The following is a 19,521-nucleotide window of genomic DNA, read 5'->3' as shown; positions in this document are numbered from 1 at the left end:
GTACACCAACTGCCTATCAGCACTACTCAGGTGTAATTCTCACTGTGCAATATCATTTTCCACTTGTGCAATTTTGTTAATAGTCTGTTTATTGTCAATACTGTATATACTGCTCCTTTTTTTATACTTTATTTAAATGGTTCATATTTTGTTACATTTTGTTTAGCTCTTTTTTACTGTGTTAGCTGATGCTTCTTGTTTTTTTGCACTATCCCCTTTACTGTTGTACACTGCAAATGTCCCCACTGCGTTGACTAATAAAGGAATATCTTATCTTATCTTATCTTATCTTAACACCTCTGCTTTTCCTACTTTGACAAGTCAAAATGTCTGCTGTGAGAAAAAGGCCTGGATCAATAAAGTCTCATCTTATTTGAATCTATAATAATAATATATCATAATATATGTGTTGATTACATTTTATATAATTATTCTGAATCTGCACAAAGTAACTAAAGGAGTTAAAAAAATGTAGTGGAGTAAAAAAGATCAACATCTGCCTCTGAATTGTATTGGAGTAGACATATATAAAGTAGCAGAATATTGAAATACTCAAGTAAAGTACAGATGTCTTACAGCTTTACAAAGAATTATTAAATTATTGGCTTTGGTAATAACCTATTTTGCTATCATTATGTCACAAAGTGTGATTAATAATGCAGCGACTTTCTTTGCAAAACTGACCTATAGTTAGTGATATAATTTGCACATATGTGTTGTATTTTAAGGTTTAATATCGAGGGAAAAAGAAGTGTGAACCAACAGCATGTTGCAACCAAATAGAGATGATTACATTAGTTATCTTGTTTGGAAACAGTATTTAACATACAGTCAAAATGTCTGCTGTGAGAAAAAGGCCTGGATCAGTAAAGTGTCATCTTATCTGAATCTATAATAATAATAGATCATAATATATTTTTTGATTGAATTTCATAAAATTAATCTGAATCTGCACAAAGTAACTAAAGGAGTTAAAGAAATGTGGTGGAGTAAAAAAGAGCAACACTTGCCTCAAAATTGTACTTCAGTATAGTACTTGAGTAAATGTACTTAGTTACTTTCTACCACTGTGTTTTGCCTCATTTGTGACCTCTTTGCTGTATAGTATACTTGTAATCCCTTTAAAACATGGAATACCTTATTATATCTTATCTTCATTTGTCCCGCCCACTCTTTAATCCTATTGGTCCAAGTGTTTTCAAAACGTCAGTGACGTTCTGGCTCCCTATTGGCTCTCCCATGTGTCCGTCACACCAGTTTACGGAAGTGTAACCACCCACAACAAAGATGGAGGACGATATCTCAGATTTGAGCAGACCACAAATGTACTTGTTTGGTGAGCTCGTTTATTCTGGCAAACCTTTAAAAAAAAAAAAGAAATTTGGTCGCACAATCAGTTTTACTGCAATGTAATCATGCACAAGTAGATATTTAACATGTTTATGTGGAGGAAGTGAAGCTAAAAAGCCCTTTACTGGCGCCAATTCAGCTCTTTTGTTAGCTAGCCGAGCAAAGGCGTGCAGGCACAGATAGTAAAACCACTGCATGTCAATGTTATTCTATGCATGTGTGTGTTTTTGTTGCAGATAAGTACAAACACGAGGTTAGTAACACGTTGCACGTCTGGTTTTCTGCAGGTTGTACCCTCAAATCCGACAAACGGGAGTTCAAAGTTGACGTAGACGACGATGACACAGAGCAGCAGCTGTCACTCAAAGCAGTAAGGAAGACTCTTTCTGTTGCACCTAGCATATTAAACTGTTAAAGATTAATCATGAGGCATGTTTTAAAGGGAGATATCATGAGGGTTGCATATGAAGTAGCAGTCTGTAACGTAGGCTATACAGCAAGGAGGTCACACATGAGGCAAACACAGTGGTGGAAAGTAACTAAGTACATTTACTCAAGTACTATACTAAGTACAATTTCAATATTCTGCTACTTTATATACGTCTACTCCACTACAATTCAGAGGCAAATGTTGCTCCTTTTTACTCCACTCCTTTAGTTACTTTGTGCAGATTCAGATTAATTATATGAAATTCAATCAAAAAATATATTATGATCTATTATTATAAATTCCAAACCTCATTACTGTTTTATGTACCAACCAAAATGTACAGACAGTTGGCATCAAATGCTTGGTCAGATTCTTAATCTAGTTTACTTGTAATTTGATCAGATATATTTGATCCAAACAGGAGTCGACTAATCTGTCGTTTTGGTCTTAGTCGACTAAGATTTCTTTAGTCGATTAGTCATTTTTTATGCTTTTTCATGATTAATGACTTATTTCCAAAATAACTTATGAGTACATCTCTGGAAAACACAAGATTTAAAGTGGTGCTTTTGTGGGATTCTTTGTGAAGAAACTCAGTTTTACAGATCAAATCTACTAATCAATTAGTCGACAAAATCGTATGAGTGTTAATGGACTAAGAATTTCTTTGGCCGAGGACAGCCATAGAAATCTGGAAACATTGCTTATTTTAGACTATCAAAAGTTCTGGTTTGGCTCCTTGGGTTAAACAACATTATTACAGTATTAGAGTGAATTTGCATGCCCTAATCGTAATTCAATTTTAGGTTTAATTTAGCCCGTACTGATTACCAGTAACGTAGGCTATACAGCAAGGAGGTCATAAATGAGGCAAACACAGTGGTGGAAAGTAACTAAGTACATTTACTCAAGTACTATACTTAAGTACAATTTTGAGGTGTTTGTACTTCAATATTCTGCTACTTTATACGTCTACTCCACTACAATTCAGAGGCAAATGTTGCTCTTTTTTACTCCACTACATTTGTTTAACTCCTTTAGTTACTTTGTGCAGATTCAGATTAATTATATAAAATTTAATCAACAAACATATTATGATCTATTATTATTATGGATTCAGATAAGATGAGACTTTACTGATCCAGGCCTTTCTCACAACAGTGGTGGAAAAAGTAGTATATACTATATTCTACTTAAGAGTAGCAACACTGCAGTGTAGAAATACTCCGTTACACTCCAAAGTCCTGCATTAAAAATTTTATTTCAGTAAAAGTACAAAAGTATTAGCATCAAAATAAAATATACTTGCAAAGTACCAAAAGTAAAACTACTCATTATGCAGAATTGTTACAATTTAATTACTTTATATACTGCTGGGCAGCTTGTGAAATGAATAGGCCTTTTTCACAGGATATATTTTGGCTTGTCAAAATAGGAAAAGCACAGGTGTTACTAATAACACTAACGATGGCTCCATAATATTCATGTGTTCCAGTGAGAGTGACAGTGAGCCAGCATGCACAATTATCTGGATCCTAAAATCAAAGTAGCTTAATGTAATTTAGAAGGCATTAATTTCATTATTTGTTCCTACTGTGACAAGTCAAAATATATCCTGTGAAAAAGGCCTATTCACAAACAAGTTTGTCTGTTAAAACCTGCAGTCTTCATGGTGCATCGGGTCAAAGGGTATCAGGAACAATAGTGATGGTGCCAAGACATGGAGGTGGTGTTGAGTCAGCTGTGCTGCTTTCCAGGTGTGTCTGGGAGCCGAGGCTGAGGATAAGTTCCACATGGTGGAAGTCGAAGGCCTCACTTATGATGGAAAATCGACCAAGGTGCCGCTGGTTGTCCTGAAACCGTCCGTCCTGCCCTCTGTGAGTGAACGCCATAACTGAGAGCATTTTGTAAAGCCTTTAAGGGGCTACTCAATGGTATACAAGTAAAGAAAAGCCATATCTATTAGGCTATATGTATAATCTATAATAGCAGTTTTGTAATTATCTTTTTTTGAACTAGTGCTTAGTGAAATGGCAAAAGCTAAAAAGGATGACTCATTCATACCATGGAGCATACAGAGACCAGAAGTGAAAAATGTAAATGCATAAACTATCCTATTAAAGGATGCAAATAGTATATTAATCAATGATTAAATTGCTGATTTTGTTGTTGTAACTGTTATCTTTTACTTGTCCAGATGAGTTTAGGCGGATTTGAGATCACACCTCCAGTTACCTTCCGTCTCCAGTCCGGCTCTGGACCAGTTCACATCAGCGGGCAGCATTTTGTTAGTGAGTATTAAGGCCTTTTCTTCTTCTAGAATTACAGACACACGCATACAAAATATGACAGTTCACCACATCATTAAAATGAAGTCCTTACCTACTCCACACAAAATCAATCAAAAGTAAAGTTAAGTTAATGGAGCTTCATTTTATAGACCCATAAAACATAAAGTGTCCATCATATTTCTTCAGACTTTAAATTTGGGGTGAACTTGTTCCTTTACGATTTGCTTCTTTACGGTTTGTTTTGGTGGTAAAAATGAATAGGGTTAAGAAGAAAGTTTTTTCAAATAGAAAAACAGCGCTACTCTTTGTACTATGACTAATCACAAACAAGGATTGTACAAATACTTTTGCTTTTAATACTACTACAGCGATTGACAAGGAGAGAAAGATTATATTTCTAATGGTTAGAATTTTGGCATTTCACTGATTCATTGATGACAAATATCACTCTCTGTTTCCAGTAATGTTTGAGAGTCCATACAAGAGCTGTCCAGGTAAATCTGAATTAAACAGAATGCATCACTGTGCCGTGCCAGTAAGCAGTGTTTGCTTTGGCAGGTGTGAAGGATTCAGAGGATGAAGAAGAGGAGAACAACTCGTCACCAGTGAAGCGGCCTGCGAGCCTGATGTCGGGGAAGAAGCCTCCATTGGTAGCTACCTCAGTGTGTTCATTTAGCGACAGAGCTGCTTCAACTCTGAGGGAAAATTATCCCAAAGACACAGTTTTAACACACTAATCATGATGTATCATTTTAAAAAAACTTTATTTTAGGTTTAGATGATGGAAAGATTAAATAAGGTTAATAGGCTAATTGTGTTTCTGACGAAATCATGATTCATTCTCCTTGTAGAAAAAACTAAAGATGGATTCTGACGATGATGAAGACGACAGTGACGAGGATGATGACGAGTATGTTTTTCTTATACTGATTATTTCTTGTCACAGTGCATGCCTAAAAAAACACATTTATCTGCCTAAAATTCTAGCATTTGTGGAAAGACAACTCTGTCATTGTTTTTACCTGAGTTAATGTTTTTTTTTCTATTTTATAGTGATGACGAAGATGCCGACAGTGATGAAAATGATGTGAAGCCTCAGAAGAACGTCGGAAAAGAGCTCAAAAAAGTAAGCCTGGTCTGTTTTTTGTTCCTTCTTTATGATTTGAACTTTGTACCTGCAAAATAATTTTGACAGTAGCTGTAGGATACTGTAGAGGTCTTTCAAACTATGAGGCACACCTCCTCAGTGTGCCACACAGACATGACACACATATTTTTAAATTCAGCGTGACTTACACTTTCCAAGGATATCATGATCTGATTCCGATGTCAGTCGTGTATAAACTTCAATAAATCCAAGTAGAAATCATAGCAATAAAAAAGAGTGTTGGGGAAGAACAGGTACGGTTCAATAAATACAAATATGTGATAGTTTTCAAACCATGTAGTGTGTCATAGTGAGGCGGGATATGGGAATATAAACCATACGTATCATTTTACAGCATGGTGTATCATCTTTTACATCACATGCAGCAATATACTTGGGTAACTTAGAAGCAAACATCACCAATTAAGTATTTACAATATCACCAATCTATGACTTGCACGACTCGGTGTGATTGTCATGAACTTAAATCAGAATTTATTGAAAATACAACATGCCAACCTAGAGCTACTGTTTATTGATGTTCAGTTTGGTTCATATGGGCAGGTGAAACAATGTTATTTGAACTTGAGTGCCATCAAATAATCATACCAAGGCAGGTTGAAAGATACATTTCTGTCCTTGTCAAACAAAACATGCAACTTTAACATTAAATGGTATAAGAGGATGATATTAACATTTGTTAGGTATCACATCTTTTGAAAGCCTATAGTGATAAAATGAGTCTGAACTGATGCTCCTTTTCAGTTACTTCTTCATCTGTTCTTTTGGGTTATGAACACCACATAATTGAAAGAGCGTTAGTATGTTTTAGATTATGTTTGAATAACGTTAAATAGATTGGAGTGAGATTTGTTTTTTGTGTATTTTTAAAGGCATCTGCTGTGTTTTTAACTCCTTTTGTTGCATCAATTCCAAACCAAACTAAAAGTCCTTGTAGATCACCAAACTTTAATCTATACAGATTAAATTAAATTGGAGTGTCTCCAGTCCCCTGTTGTCCACCAGGTGTCAGGGTAGCCAAGGGCTTGCCCTCAGTTTTTTTTTTTCTCGTGTAAAAGGAATTCCTCTGTGTTGCTGTAGTCTACCGGCTCCCCTTGTGTTTCTACCACATCATGTAAACTCCCACAGACTGTATCCTATGGTAGCATTTCATTTCAGCAGGCCCTTCCCATTCTTGCACTCACTGACCGTCCACCTTTCTGCATGAGACAAAACATGGAACTTTTTCATCCTGTTCGCTCATGTACCCACCTGTTTTCCACGAGTAAAACACAGGGTCTGTGTGGCGTAATGATCGGATTTCTCCTCTGTAATCTGCTTGAATTCTCACCGTCTCACCAACAAGACGGCACTATGTTATCCTATACATACACACACACGCACGCACACACACTCAAAGGTATATATATACATACTGTAGACATATACACTTACTGGAAATGTGTACGTACACATGCATACTTGCGAAAATGAACGCATTCTGCAAACATTAACAATATACCTAGAGTACAGATATGCAAAAAAGCACACATGAACACACACACACACACACACACACCAGTTATGGGAAACATCTTCCCCCATTTTTTTCTGTAACCCTGCATATCTTTGTCCCTCTGTCATCCCACTGTTAATATGATTGCTCCTTTTTATCGTCTCTCATGCCATTTCAGCTTTGCACCTGGCCTTTGCCTTTGAACACTTGTTTTGCGTGTTACCACAATCATTTGCAAGTGTGTGGGTGTATGTGTGTATCTGCCTCATTTTTTATGTCGGTGTCTGTTTGTGATTTTTTTTTTTTTTTTTTTTTTCTAAACACGCTATCCAAGTGTGCAAACTGTGCCAGGCAAAAGATCAAAGCGGGGCAGATGCGCATACCTGCGACGTGAGCGTCGATCCTCGCCTCAGGGTCAGATGACAGCTGAGCATTTCTGTCACCTGTTGATTTATTCTGTTGTCTTCTCCTCCAATACCTCCACCTCCGTCTCCCCGTATCCCTCCCCTCCATGACCTTAATCCCTTTCTTCACCCTTCTTCTCTTTAGCGCCGTAGTTTTTCTTTCTCATTCTTTAGTAATGAAAAGCACAAAACTCTAGAAAGTAGGACTGGGAACAATTATTATTTGTTTGACTGCTAATTCAGCAATATGTCAATATAATTTGTTCTCCCCTTTTTTTGTTGTACCAAACCTCATTACAGTTTTAAGTACCAACCAAAACGTACGGACAGTTGGCATCAACTACTTTATCTAGTTTACTTGTACTTCGATCAGATATACAGTATTTGATCCAAACAGGAGTTGACTAATCTGTCGTTTTGGTCTTAGTCGACTAAGATTTCTTTAGTCGATTAGTCATTTTTTATGCTTTTTTTTATGATAAATGACTTATTTCCAAGAAACTTATGAGCACATCTCTGGAAAACACAAGATTTAAAGTGGTGCTTTTGTGGAGAAACTCAGTTTTACAGATCTGTTGATTAAATCAACTCAAAAATTAGTCGTCACAATCGTATGAGTGTTAGTGGACTACAAATTTCTTTGGCCGAGGACAGCCATAGAAATCTGGAAACATTGCTTATTTTAGACTCTATTTTAGACTGTCAAAAGTTCTGGTTTGGCTCCTTGGGTTAAACAACATTATTACAGTATTAGAGTGAATTTTCAAGCCCTGATCGTAGTTCAATTTTAGGTTTAACTACACGTAGCTGAAAGTGTGCCTGTGTTGATTTTTTTGGTCACATGGTGTTGATGTTTTCTGCTCTTTGTGAAGAGCGTACACGTTTATGGAGTTGCATAATTTTCAGTCCTGGGTTGGACCACACTGGATGTTTGTTGCAGCATTAAGAGCCTGAGGCATGTGGCCTATGTGTGTCTTGTATTTAGATTTGACAGCATTGCCATGACAAGTAAATCTTACGTCCTTAATTGAGACAATTATCATAATTTTGGCAACAGAGCCGCCGTGCAGTGCCAGTTTTGGAGTTGAGAACACAACACAATCAATGTTTAGAAAAATAGATAGCTGAGTTAACTTGTATTTTGAGAAGACTCCTTTGTTCAGTTGAAAACTGGCAAAAAAAAACATCATAGTTTGCGGTTTTGTCTCAGACTGCTCCGACACAAGCCTCGAGACTGCTACACCTCGTGTACAGCATTCATGGAGACCGCAAACAGTCATGTAGCTGACTTCCAGCTAGTCATAACAGAGAATAAGATGAAGACACTAAGTAGGATAATGAGAAAAAACAGTTTATTTGCTAATTGTTTCAATGTATTTATGTGTTGAAGGATTCAAAAAAGCTTACTACGACAGAGACAGGTGTCTTAACTTTGTGGCTTTCCACTTATGACAACTCTGTTCTTATCTTGTCACGGAGAAAATATTCTACACTTTCAAGTCTTTTAGTGGTGTACTTCACTTTGTGGCACAAGCAGAGACCAAAACAAAACCAAAGTGGTGAAAGACTATGGTAATACACACAGAAAGGAGAGAGGCTAAAACCCAAGGAAATCATCTTATCTATAACTCTGGGTCATTCTGAGTTCAAAATACCAATCACACGCACTGAAATGCATCTATGAAGGATTTAAAGAAAGCATAATATTCCTCTAATTGATTGAGTTCTGTCCTTTGTGTATTAATATCCCTTTAATTTGAAAAAAAAGCTTTGCAACCACACTGTAACAGCCTTACAGCATCTTCTATTACCAGGCACTGCTCTAGGAAATAACATGTGTAATTGCCTTGTAGCAGTTATGTCAACACTGGCAATTACACTTCTAGCTCATTCCTAGGGAAGGGTTGGTGCTCAGGAAACGCAGGTACTTGCCTCGGCTATTACAAGGTAATTACGCAGGTGACTGAGAGCAATGGAAACCTGACAGGACGGCCTCCAGTGTGGAGAATAACAATGACAAGTTATTTGGGGTAATAAGTTACTGATCAGTGACAAATTACCAAGTGTGTCTTATCCTTTAGTCATTTCATATATTGCTTGCTTGGAGATGATTTCAGTTTTATTACATATCAAATCTGATTTGGTTGCAGTTATATTTTTAGTACACATCATTTTTACTGAGATACTTCATCAGAATAAGCTATTCATTCTTAAAGGTGCAATGTGTAAGATCTAACCAGAATTCTAGTTTAAAACATAAAAAAAAAAATGAACTAACATTATCAACAGAATGAAGAGGTTATAGTGTTGAAGTTATGTCAAAGACGTCTATGTATTGTGTTGCAGAGATATCTTCTGAAATGAGCACGCTAACCAGCTAGCCCCGACCCGTCCCGTCCTGTAATACCACTTGTTCCTCGAGAGGCGATAGTGAGTCACTGTAGCGTCCAGTCTGCCCCTCAGTTCAACATGAGAAGACAAAGAAGCAGAGCTGCACTGAGGGCTTGTCAATAATACATCCATGGTCCGTGTGCGTTTTGATAGTTTGTTTATTGGATTAAAACCAATAAATAAAATCGGATTAAATCCCGATTTTAAGATTATAAAATAGCAGAGTTATTTTGAGCGTCTCTCAGAGTTTCAGCAGTTTGATTTTTTTATATTATATATATTTTTAACTATTGACTGTAAATTTAGATTGGGTGGACCAAGTAGTAGAGGTGAAATGCCGCCCCCTATTTGTTTGGAGCATGTGTCTAATTCTTACACATTGCACCTTTAACATTATGACTGCCACTACTCCTTTAGCTTTTAGAATGACATTATGCTGTTATGCTTCTTGTTTTTGTTGTTGTAGAATAATGTACACTTTTGTCTTCATGGGTTAAAATGCTTTCAACAATAGTTTACACATGCAGAAATCATACTATTACAACTTTACAGGGGTGAATGAAAATAGCATGAACACCTCATGGAAGAAGCCTGAAGAAAATTAACCACAATTGCACACTTCTACAAAATGTGGTTCACATTATGTTACATGCCAATTATAATTTGTCAGCTATAAAAGAGGCTTGGCAATTATAGCTTTGATATGCGAGTTTTCAAAACAACATGACACAACTACCAGAGCCCCAAAGAGGCAAAGTTATTTTAATTTTCAACATAATATGTCAGGGAGGAGCTGTCTAAAAGTCACACGTTCACAACAAAGGAACCACAGTTTGAAACTAACCAACAGGGATAATATATACTATATATAGGGGGCCGTTAAATATGGTAATTAGCCAGCGATCTAAAGTGTTCCACCTTTGTAGTAGTGTAATTCAGTTACATCAAAGTTAGTCAGGGCAGTTTTTCATGAAGTTGGTTAAATGTACAGCTGCTTTTAACCTCAGTATGGTGCCCCCTGCTGTCATCTCACGTTTGGTTTTGTTTACACTGATTTACTGTGATGCTTTTAATACAAAGACAGAGTTCTGCTTGTTTTCTTCTTATCCCTTTTTTACATATACATATTTATTTACATGTTTTATTTACATGTTCAGTAAAGCAGACAGGTGTTTTGAGCTGTTTCCTAAAACGTAGGGATGTCATACTGGTGAATGTCTTATTTATAAATGTTGTTTGTGTTTCTTTGCTTTCTCAGAGCCCAGAGATTTCAGCAAAGAAGCCCAACAAGACTCCAGTGAAACAAAACGGCCCTGCAGGAAAACCATCAGGATCAGCAGCCAAACCACAGATTAAGGTAGGAAAGGCTGCATCACCTGCTCAGCTTTGTTAACTTGTGGTTGGCTTGTGGTTTTTATAATTAGTTTGTTGACCGATTGTTATACTGTAGAACAGGGGTCAGCTATTAGGGTCAGCTAAGCTTTTTCATCACTGTTTATTGGACGGGCAACACAGGTTTACAGGTGCAATGAAGACGGACCCGGACCCCTGTTTCATTGTTGTTGTTGTGTTATTTTTCAGTTTTAAACAACATAATGTGATGTTTTTCTAGCCGGTCAGAAAACCAATGACAGATATCTCAAAACTGTTATCTATATTGCATCTGTATTGCACCCCTCCCTATATAATGCCCCTCTTACCCCCCATCCTAGGCCTGTATATTAATAATAATAATAATAATATAGCTAGATTTGTGCAGTAGTCCAGGACATTACCCGACTGATTAATTAGGTCTGCAGTTACGCCAGAATATAGTCAAACCCAGCAACTCTATTCCTAATGAAATACATCATGTCACTTTCAGAAGTATATAAAAGAATGGTGGAGAATGAAAATGAGAGTTTTAAAGAAGAACAGACAGAGAGATATGCATTAATCTACTGCGTCATTGAGAAGCAACTCTTATAGATTGATATACCTAACGTAAGAATAAAGCAGTGAAGAGCAACAAATGTAAAACCTTTTACTTCTTTGCAAACAGCCATGGATCACCCACTTCTTACAGTATGTCTGAAGTGGAAACATGATAAGACCTGCAAGCTAAATGCATTACACAATGTAGTGCACTTAAAAAATAATTTTTAAAAATCCCTCTGCAAACAACTTCTTTTTGTGTTCGATTATTTCTGTTCAAGCTTGAGCCTGAGAAGACACAAAGTGTCTCTTCAGGTAATTGTTTGCATTTATTGGCTTTTACAATTAAAACATGCCCAAAAAGGAGAAAAAAAAACAAAAACTTGGAGAGCCGTCCCATTCCACAGCCAAGGAATGTGATAAATGCACATTGCAATTAGCTCAACCTGATAGTTAATTTCTTGGATGGAATGTCTTGGACAGCCGCCTCTCAAAACCCACAGCTTGATCTCTGCCTCTCTTTAAGCAAACACACCTGACCTCTAAACGGGTTTCCTGGGGCAAGGTTTAAACCCGCGACCCCTTGGCCTGACCCCGGCCGTCTTGAGTTGCAGCCACCTTTGATGCCCCCCAACTCCCTGTAGCACACGTACACATGAGGGAATACAAATTGGCAAGCTCCTCTCTGCAAGTTTACAAATTTCACAAGGCGTGTTACTGTGATAAAAATGACTTGGACAGAAACCCGAGGCATTATGTGTTGGCATGCAAATGCTGGCTCAACATCTCACACACCCACCACACTTTAGAAAGTTGTCATTTCTTGTCTTGACTTCTTGATAGAAAGCTCTGTAATTTTCATCATGTTAACAACCGAGCCTCTGGATTGATGAATTTCTGAGGTGATGAAGCGATTCCCCCCAGGGCCAAGGTTCTTGGTGTGTGGGAGGGTGCAGCTAATTCTGTAGTGGCCGTTGTCCAGACATAACACAGCGGCTCTTGAAATGCTCTGGGGGATTAGCCGATGGGCAGCTGAACCGCCGAAAACCATCCCGCCAGTTTAACTTTCTGGCCCGTGGAGCTCCAACTGCCCCCATCCCCTCTCTCCACTTCTACACAACAACTGTTCCCTCTCTACAACCTCTTCACACCCCTCACTTCCTGGACACACCTTCTCCCAATTGCTCTCATTACTGGCGTTTGATGTCTGGTGCAGCTTGCGCTTCCAGATGCCCCTGAGGAGCGAGGAAGCGGGCGTGTATGTCTGTTTTTTCTTTACTAAACGCAGGTGACTGGTCATTAGATTGGCTTGTCAGATCTGCTGCCAGCGCCGCAGTTCTCACCTCTCCGCAGCCCAGCGTGAGGCTGCACCTTGTTGTGTAACAGGCTCGACATGAGAACCAGCTAACTCGAGTCGTGCTGATCTGAAGTAACTTTATCCTGCAGCTGGTGTCTTCTGATTGATGGGTTTGGAGAAGCTGATGCCTTCAAGCACACGTCACAGTCGTAAAGCGTGTACCGCTTCACTCAGGCTTATCCCAAAAGGGTGTGAGTCATTGTTTTAGCGACTGATTGACATGTGTTACAGCAGGTGCCTATCTTGTTAGTGCTTATTTACTTTTCCCGTGAGTGTAAGGACATTGGCTTCTAACTATGACTCGACCGACTGGACCTGCTGTGCATGAAACATGTCCAAAGAACTCCTTTATGTACAAGGATCATAGGATTAAAGTCAGTTCCCAGTGACCTGACGTTTTCCCCAGACGAGGGCCCCCAGAGCTCTCATTCCAACTAAATGACAACTACCATCTCTGGACAGACCTGATGAGCAAAGTTGTCACACCATGTGTTTGCACTGGATTGAAGACAAGACACTGCATCAAATGATAGTGTGCTTGTGATTAACTTCCATGTCTCGTGGCATCTGTAATCAGTGTCTGGTCCAGATGAAAAAGCTCGCTGGCGTTGTGTGTTTATCAGCTGTTTCGGGTCCACAGCTGTCCCTTGGAAGTAGAGAGCTTCCCATAAATAAAAAATACGTAGTACATTTGTCTGGCCGGGAGCCAGCAGCATATGTGCTCTTTTCTTTTTGTAGTGTGGTATGTGTGCGTCAAGGTTTTCTTCATTTTACACCTTTTGATCTCTGCTATAAAATGCAGATCTCTTGGGGACAGGGACAGATGACTGCATTTTCCAAAGAGAGACAGAATTTTATTTCCTCCAGATCATTCCACCTGTTTTTAACCATTTCAAGTCTTTAACCCTGGGTTTCAAAGCCTGAAGTTGCTAAAGGTATTTGAAGTAGTAACACAAGACATTTGTTGATTGCTTTTATTCAAACAACCAGTTCAAGTGGGAGATTGTTAAGAAACCTGCTTTTCGATTTCACTTATCTGTTCCTGACCGCAACATTTTTTACCTACTGCACTTCCGCCTACATCTTACATTTATGGCAAAGCAGCGTTTATGGCAGCCTAAAATTAAATCTGCTGAAGATAAACACAGTTTTTTGATTTCAATATATTTTGGTTAAAGATTCTCTATACAATATCGAGAGCAAACCACTATTTGCAATGTAAATATATAGAAGAGTAATGTCTACCTGAGCAGAGAATGAAGTCGCTCTGCCTCTGTGCGTGTTGTAATCCGAGCTTCTCCGTGCTTTGTTGACACAACCAGGCTGGCCGCATGTGCCTTTTAGTGCATATTCGCACGTTGCGTTTATTCAGCGGTTCCAGCTGATAATGCCGTCCCGACAAACGGAAGCGTAGCGCCCACCCTCCGGTTCCCCCTAATTAACACTGTCAGCTCTGTTGCCGTTGTCTTCACTGTTAGCACCGTTAGCTGCGGAGGCAATATGAATACTCCAAATGTTGCATTTAGCACCTTTAAATTCTGACTCCAATAATAAAATGCCAGTAATTGGAACCAGTAAGTAGAAATGAGGATACAAATTGCTGAAATCTTGTACAAAAAAAAGATATCCAAACCTATTTACAATGCATGCTGTTTCCAGTCGGAATAGAGACCTTTACCCTGAAATGATCTGTGCCATTCTCCACCCACTGAGCTACATAACTGCAGTGTAGAATGATATAGTGTTCTGACATAGAGACAATCACTGAAAACCAATTACTGACTCATGAGGTTTTGCTGTTTTTTCGAGTTACTTCATACATGGCTCCTCTCTTCTTTCAAATGCGTCTCTGGCTATCAATGAAACCCTGCAATTTCACTGGATTCCAACACTGGCTTTACATGTAGGGACAAGCTCTGTGGCTTGTGTAACATGCAGTCACGGCGTATGGCGTGTGTAGTGTGTGTTGTTGTCGTGTCACATTCAGACACTTCTTCCTAATTGAGGACCTCTGGGGCGTCGACTGCCCGGGTCTGAACACACCTGTGGGCCCCGCTAAGTTCAGTGCTCTTGCTGCTCTTCATGTGTTCAGATAGCACCTATAATGTCACCTAAAATGATAAAGGAGGTTTGCTTGTGACAGTATTGTTTTAGTCTTGACCATCCATAGTGTAATCTTTTTCTTGTGGAAGTCATTAATTTGATGTCAGCGTAACTTTAATTGAAAAACAAGCACATCATGAGTTGCACTTTGCCCTTTTTTTCCTACATCAAGGGAAAAACATGTTCGACAAACCATCTCTATTACTCATTGGAGAGTCAGGGCTTGCCCTCTCCTGCTTGCGAACAATAAAACCATAATTTGTACCTGATGTATTTGTAAAAAAAAAAGAAAGATGGTGTAATTAGGTTAGAATTTGTTGTCCTTTCTAGTGCTTTTATCTTCATCCAGCTGGTTGCCCACGCCAAGCCTGTAAACACAGACCCAGACTAAATGGGTCATGGTAGGGCTGTAGTCCAGACTGGCTTGTTGGTCAGCAAATGGATTCATCAGCAACAAGTTAGACAGTTTGTGTTGAGTTCAAACAAGAACACAGAAAAATACACAGTAATAGCAAGCCAAACCTGAGTAAAAGAAGAAATATTGTAGCCTGATATGAAGTTATCTTCTTATCTACAACTCTATAAATCTCTCTCTATTTGACATATCAATCAGTGTTTCTTATCTAGTTGATATATCTTTCAAGACACCTGCCCCAGGAAAAGACAAACCCCAGGCCGGCCCGTCTAAATCTCCCTCTCTGACTGAGATTAAGAGCAAGTTGTCAACGGCAGCCAAGGAGGTAAGGCTGTCATCCTGTTTTTTGCAAATTACCTCGCTTAATTGAATGTCTGACGCACGGTTAAGCTGATGATTTAATGTGCCTTTTTCATCAGGGAAAACCACTACCGAAGACCGAGCAGAAGTTTGAGAATTACGTGAAGAGTGCTTTCAAAATCTCAGACAAAAAAGTAAGTAATCATGAGTCATTTGATATATTATGGATATTGTTTGCACATGTTTTTGAGAGCCCTGATTATGAGGCATCTGAGATTTCTTTTTACATTTTGTATGTGCAATTTATATTAATTTCCAGCTTTTTTTTGCTTTTATGATCTATGCATGTAGTCCCATAAACACTTGGGGAGTTGTCTGGTTTGTAGCCACAGATACATTTACATCAACCTTCATTTCAAGCTTTAAGAGCTTTTTGCCTTGATAGATACCCAGGAATGCGTTATTGTTCCTCACACTGTCCTCATACCACACTCTGTCCATTATGCCTCAAAAGTCTCTCCAGCACAGCGTGTTCCCTTTGAATTATATTCATTTTGTGTAAGCGGGCTCTTTCGAGATGGAATGGGAGTACACCTGCCAAGGCAAACTCTTTCTCAGTGATTTACAGGAGTGTGTGTCTTTTGTAGCCTTAATGAAGGGACTGGTGGTATGTGGATGGTACCAGTCTCTATCACATTCAAGGCCTTTGACCAACCCAAAAGAGGCTTTTTCTAAATGCAGTACTTAAATCTTTTCTAATGCTGCTTGTCATTTCAGAAGAGAAACAACAGCCCCTGCACATTGTTTTAGCAGAGCATGCATTAAAGCTGCAGTCGGTAACTTTGAGCAAATATGATACAAAAGTTATTTTTAATAAAACTGTCATTATATCCTGATAGAAGTACATGAAACAGATCATTTGTGAAAAAAAATCATGCTCCTGTGTGTCTTCCTAGTGCTCCTTATAACATTTGCAAGATTTCAATGTGCCCAAAAGAAAACAACAAATCGGAGCCGAGCAGTCTCTAACGCAGCTGCCAATCACTGCTGGTGAAACGCGCAAACTCCAATCAAACTGTGAAACTAGGCATCGCTGATCAAATATGAATCAATATTCTCTTACTGTAATGCCTATTTCTCACCTAAAATGTTTTTCAGAAACATCTTGTAGTGTACTGTTTAGCTGTAAAATGAGGAAGTTTGCTCCGGTGGGTGAGCGGTGCTTGTTTTTGCCTGGACTGTTGTCAACATGGCTTTCAACTTTCTGATTTTACAGCTAAACGGTACACTAAAATATATTTCTGAAAACATTTGAGGCGAGAAATAGGCATTACAGTAACAGAATATTGATTCATATTTGATCACTGCTGCCTAGTTTCACACTTCGATAAAAGTTTGCGAGTTTCGCGAGCAGTGATTTGCAGCTGCGTTAGAGACGGCTCTGATTGGCTGTGCAGTGAAATCTTGCAATACCATTAGGAGCACAGGAGGACACAGAGGAACATGTTTTTTTTATTATCTGTCTCATGCACTACTGTCAGGATATAGTGACAGTTTTATAAAAATAACTTTTTCATATTTGCTGAAAGTTACCAACTGCAGCTTTAATCACCCAAAACCCTTCAAATTATCACCTCAGACTAAATGATTGTAGGCAGTGTGTCGGATAGTAAAGCCGTGTTTTCTGTATCATAGCATCTGTAAGAAGGCGGCCACTTGAAAAGGACTATTTGAACATTCATTTGTGATTGCATTGCCGTGTTAAAATGTTAACTGTACAGTTATGAGAGCAGGTGAAAGCTCTTTAGACCGGCACGAGGGCTGGGTGGACAAGGAAAAGAGTGGGGGTGGAGTTGGGTTGGGGGGGAGCTTGTTGATCCCAGTGTGTAGAAACATCTGTGGAAGTGCTTTGGTTTCATCAGCCAAGGCTGAGATCTGTCAGACCTGGAGCACCTAGTCATATACTCTGGTATGTACTGTTGCCCCCACCCAACCCCTCGTCGTTCCCCAACAGCCCCATCTAAACTCAGCGTTCCCACAGCAGGCGGGACGCACAAAAGCATGTTGGAGTAAAAGTGAGTCATATGTCTAATGCTGTATCGCACTTCATTTGGAAGATTCATAATTTCTGTCTCTTTCTTTCTCCTATTCTGTTGTTATCCCTCCCTCTTCTCTCACCGTACCTTCCTCAGGTGGTCAAGGACCTTTGGAGTTTTGTACAAACACTGAAGATTGAGAAGAAGTAACCAACCTTTTACTTTGAAACATTTGCATCCTGCAAGACATTTAAAGGCACAGTCAGCGAGATTTCCTACTTGGCCTTATTATGTCATCATCGCTAACTATGACTATGGCTGACAAATGGGTGAAGCCGTTAATGATTCATGTGTCGTCATTTTTTTTTTAGATGCGAAGCACCTCCTGGAGCTAGTTTTGTAATTCACTCACCAACTCGCTCATTCACGTTTAGCAGGTTTTCCACAAGGGGAAGCTGTCCCCTTCATCGCATGCCAATCTGCACCACCTATAGGGAAGGAAAGTAACAGCACCACCAATTAGGACCTGCAGATGTCTATGTTGCTTCCCTTCAGGAAAGAAATAGCTGCTGCAATTTTAACACTTGCGCCACCTGCAGGCAATAAATGTTGCACCTGCAGCTTTTTATAGCTGTAATAAATAACAGATATGTAAATTGGCAACAACATAATTCAAGTATTCAGAGCCAGAGACGGACCAGATCAGAACCTATTCAAGTTAGTCATTGCTAATATTTGTACATGGCCCTTCTGTCCTACCCGAGCGGCAACCTCCGTTTCTGAGAAGTGAAGCAAATGCAGAAGTGCCTTAAACTTGCATTCTTTCTGATCGCCAGCAGGGGGCGACTCCTCTGGTTGTAAAAAGAAGTCTGATTGTATAGAAGTCTATGAGAAAATGAGCCTACTTCTCACTTGATTTATTACCTCAGTAAACATTGTAAGCTAGAGTTTATGGTCTCAATCGCTAGTTTCAAGTCTTCTTCAATACAGCATGATGTTCATTTAGTAAATTATGGTCCCATTTAGAGTCAAATAGACCATAAAGCAGGGGATGCTTTAGGGCGTGGCTACCTTGTGATTGACAGGTCGATACCACAGAGTTGTCCAGTCTGGGAGTTGTCCGTGTTTTCATCTTACAACTTTAACTCTTTCAGTGTGTTTTCAGTTCATGAAAGTTAATTATAACCTTTTTGGTCGCCTAAAAATGTCTTATTCAGTGTTTAGTTGTACTTAGCTCCACCCTCTCGTGTCACTTCTGGTTGCAAAAAACGGCCAAAATGCCAAACTCGAGGCTTCAAAACCGTCGTCCACAAACCAACAGGTGATGTCACGGTGACTACGTCAACTTCTTCTATACAGTCCATGGTCCTACTCCTTTTTTCAACTATCTTTTTTACCACAAGCAGTCGACAAAGACAGAAGTATTCAAATATAAATCCTCAAACAGCAGCTATAAAAGTGAAAGCAACTGCAGGAGGTGTACTGTCAGATTACAGACGCTATTCCTTTCCTTGCCTGTAGAAGGTGAGATTGGCATGCCTACATCCTACTTTCTTCACGTATTAGTCGACGCATGCTCTGCAATTTGATTCTGTTGGCTGAGCCTGGTTTCAGGTGCTTCGCATCCCTGACACTGTGTGTCCTTGTTAAGTCAACAATGCAATAGGAGATATTGCAGAATGTGCCTTTAAATATCTCTACTGTAAACTGAGATAAATCAGAGTCCCAATTTGTGTGAATTTGAGCAGTGCAAGGATGGTCAAGACAGCTGATGAAGACGGGACAGTGACAATATATTTTTCCTCCAAAGTGTTGTTTTGTTATTTTAGTTTCTGTCTGGGTTTATACGAGGCATTTTTTGGCTTGC

The 19,521-nt window shown here is 39.0% G+C and overlaps 1 protein-coding gene across 2 annotated transcripts; it reads left to right on the top strand.

Moving 5' to 3' along the window:
* Positions 1-1,229: 1,229 nt before the first annotated feature.
* npm1b (nucleophosmin 1b) lies at positions 1,230-18,559 on the top strand. 2 transcript variants are annotated; one of them, XM_037781179.1, is made up of 11 exons: positions 1,230-1,336; positions 1,638-1,720; positions 3,538-3,657; positions 3,978-4,071; positions 4,630-4,721; positions 4,923-4,981; positions 5,125-5,197; positions 10,788-10,886; positions 15,548-15,643; positions 15,738-15,816; positions 17,811-18,559. In XM_037781179.1, the coding sequence occupies exons 1-11, from the start codon at positions 1,288-1,290 to the stop codon at positions 17,852-17,854; spliced, it is 888 nt and encodes a 295-aa protein (XP_037637107.1). In that variant the 5' UTR covers positions 1,230-1,287; the 3' UTR covers positions 17,855-18,559. The 2 variants fall into 2 exon arrangements, with proteins under 2 accessions (XP_037637107.1, XP_037637106.1); XM_037781178.1 differs by having other exon boundaries at positions 1,231-1,336; positions 15,738-15,812.
* The last annotated feature ends 962 nt before the right edge of the window (positions 18,560-19,521 follow it).

Source organism: Sebastes umbrosus, chromosome 9 (assembly GCF_015220745.1).
Source record: "Sebastes umbrosus isolate fSebUmb1 chromosome 9, fSebUmb1.pri, whole genome shotgun sequence".
Taxonomy (NCBI): Eukaryota; Metazoa; Chordata; class Actinopteri; order Perciformes; family Sebastidae; genus Sebastes; species Sebastes umbrosus.
This window is presented reverse-complemented; position numbering and strand designations above follow the sequence as displayed.

What these genes read in the sequence shown, in the direction of transcription:
- npm1b (XM_037781178.1), top strand. Translation starts at nt 1,288, where the DNA reads ATGGAGGACGATATCTCAGATTTGAGCAGACCACAAATGTACTTGTTT. An exon ending in CAGCGGGCAGCATTTTGTTA is followed by an intron (nt 4,072 to 4,629) that starts GTGAGTATTAAG and finishes TTGCTTTGGCAG; the next exon opens with GTGTGAAGGATTCAGAGGAT. An exon ending in TGTCAACGGCAGCCAAGGAG is followed by an intron (nt 15,644 to 15,737) that starts GTAAGGCTGTCA and finishes CTTTTTCATCAG; the next exon opens with GGAAAACCACTACCGAAGAC.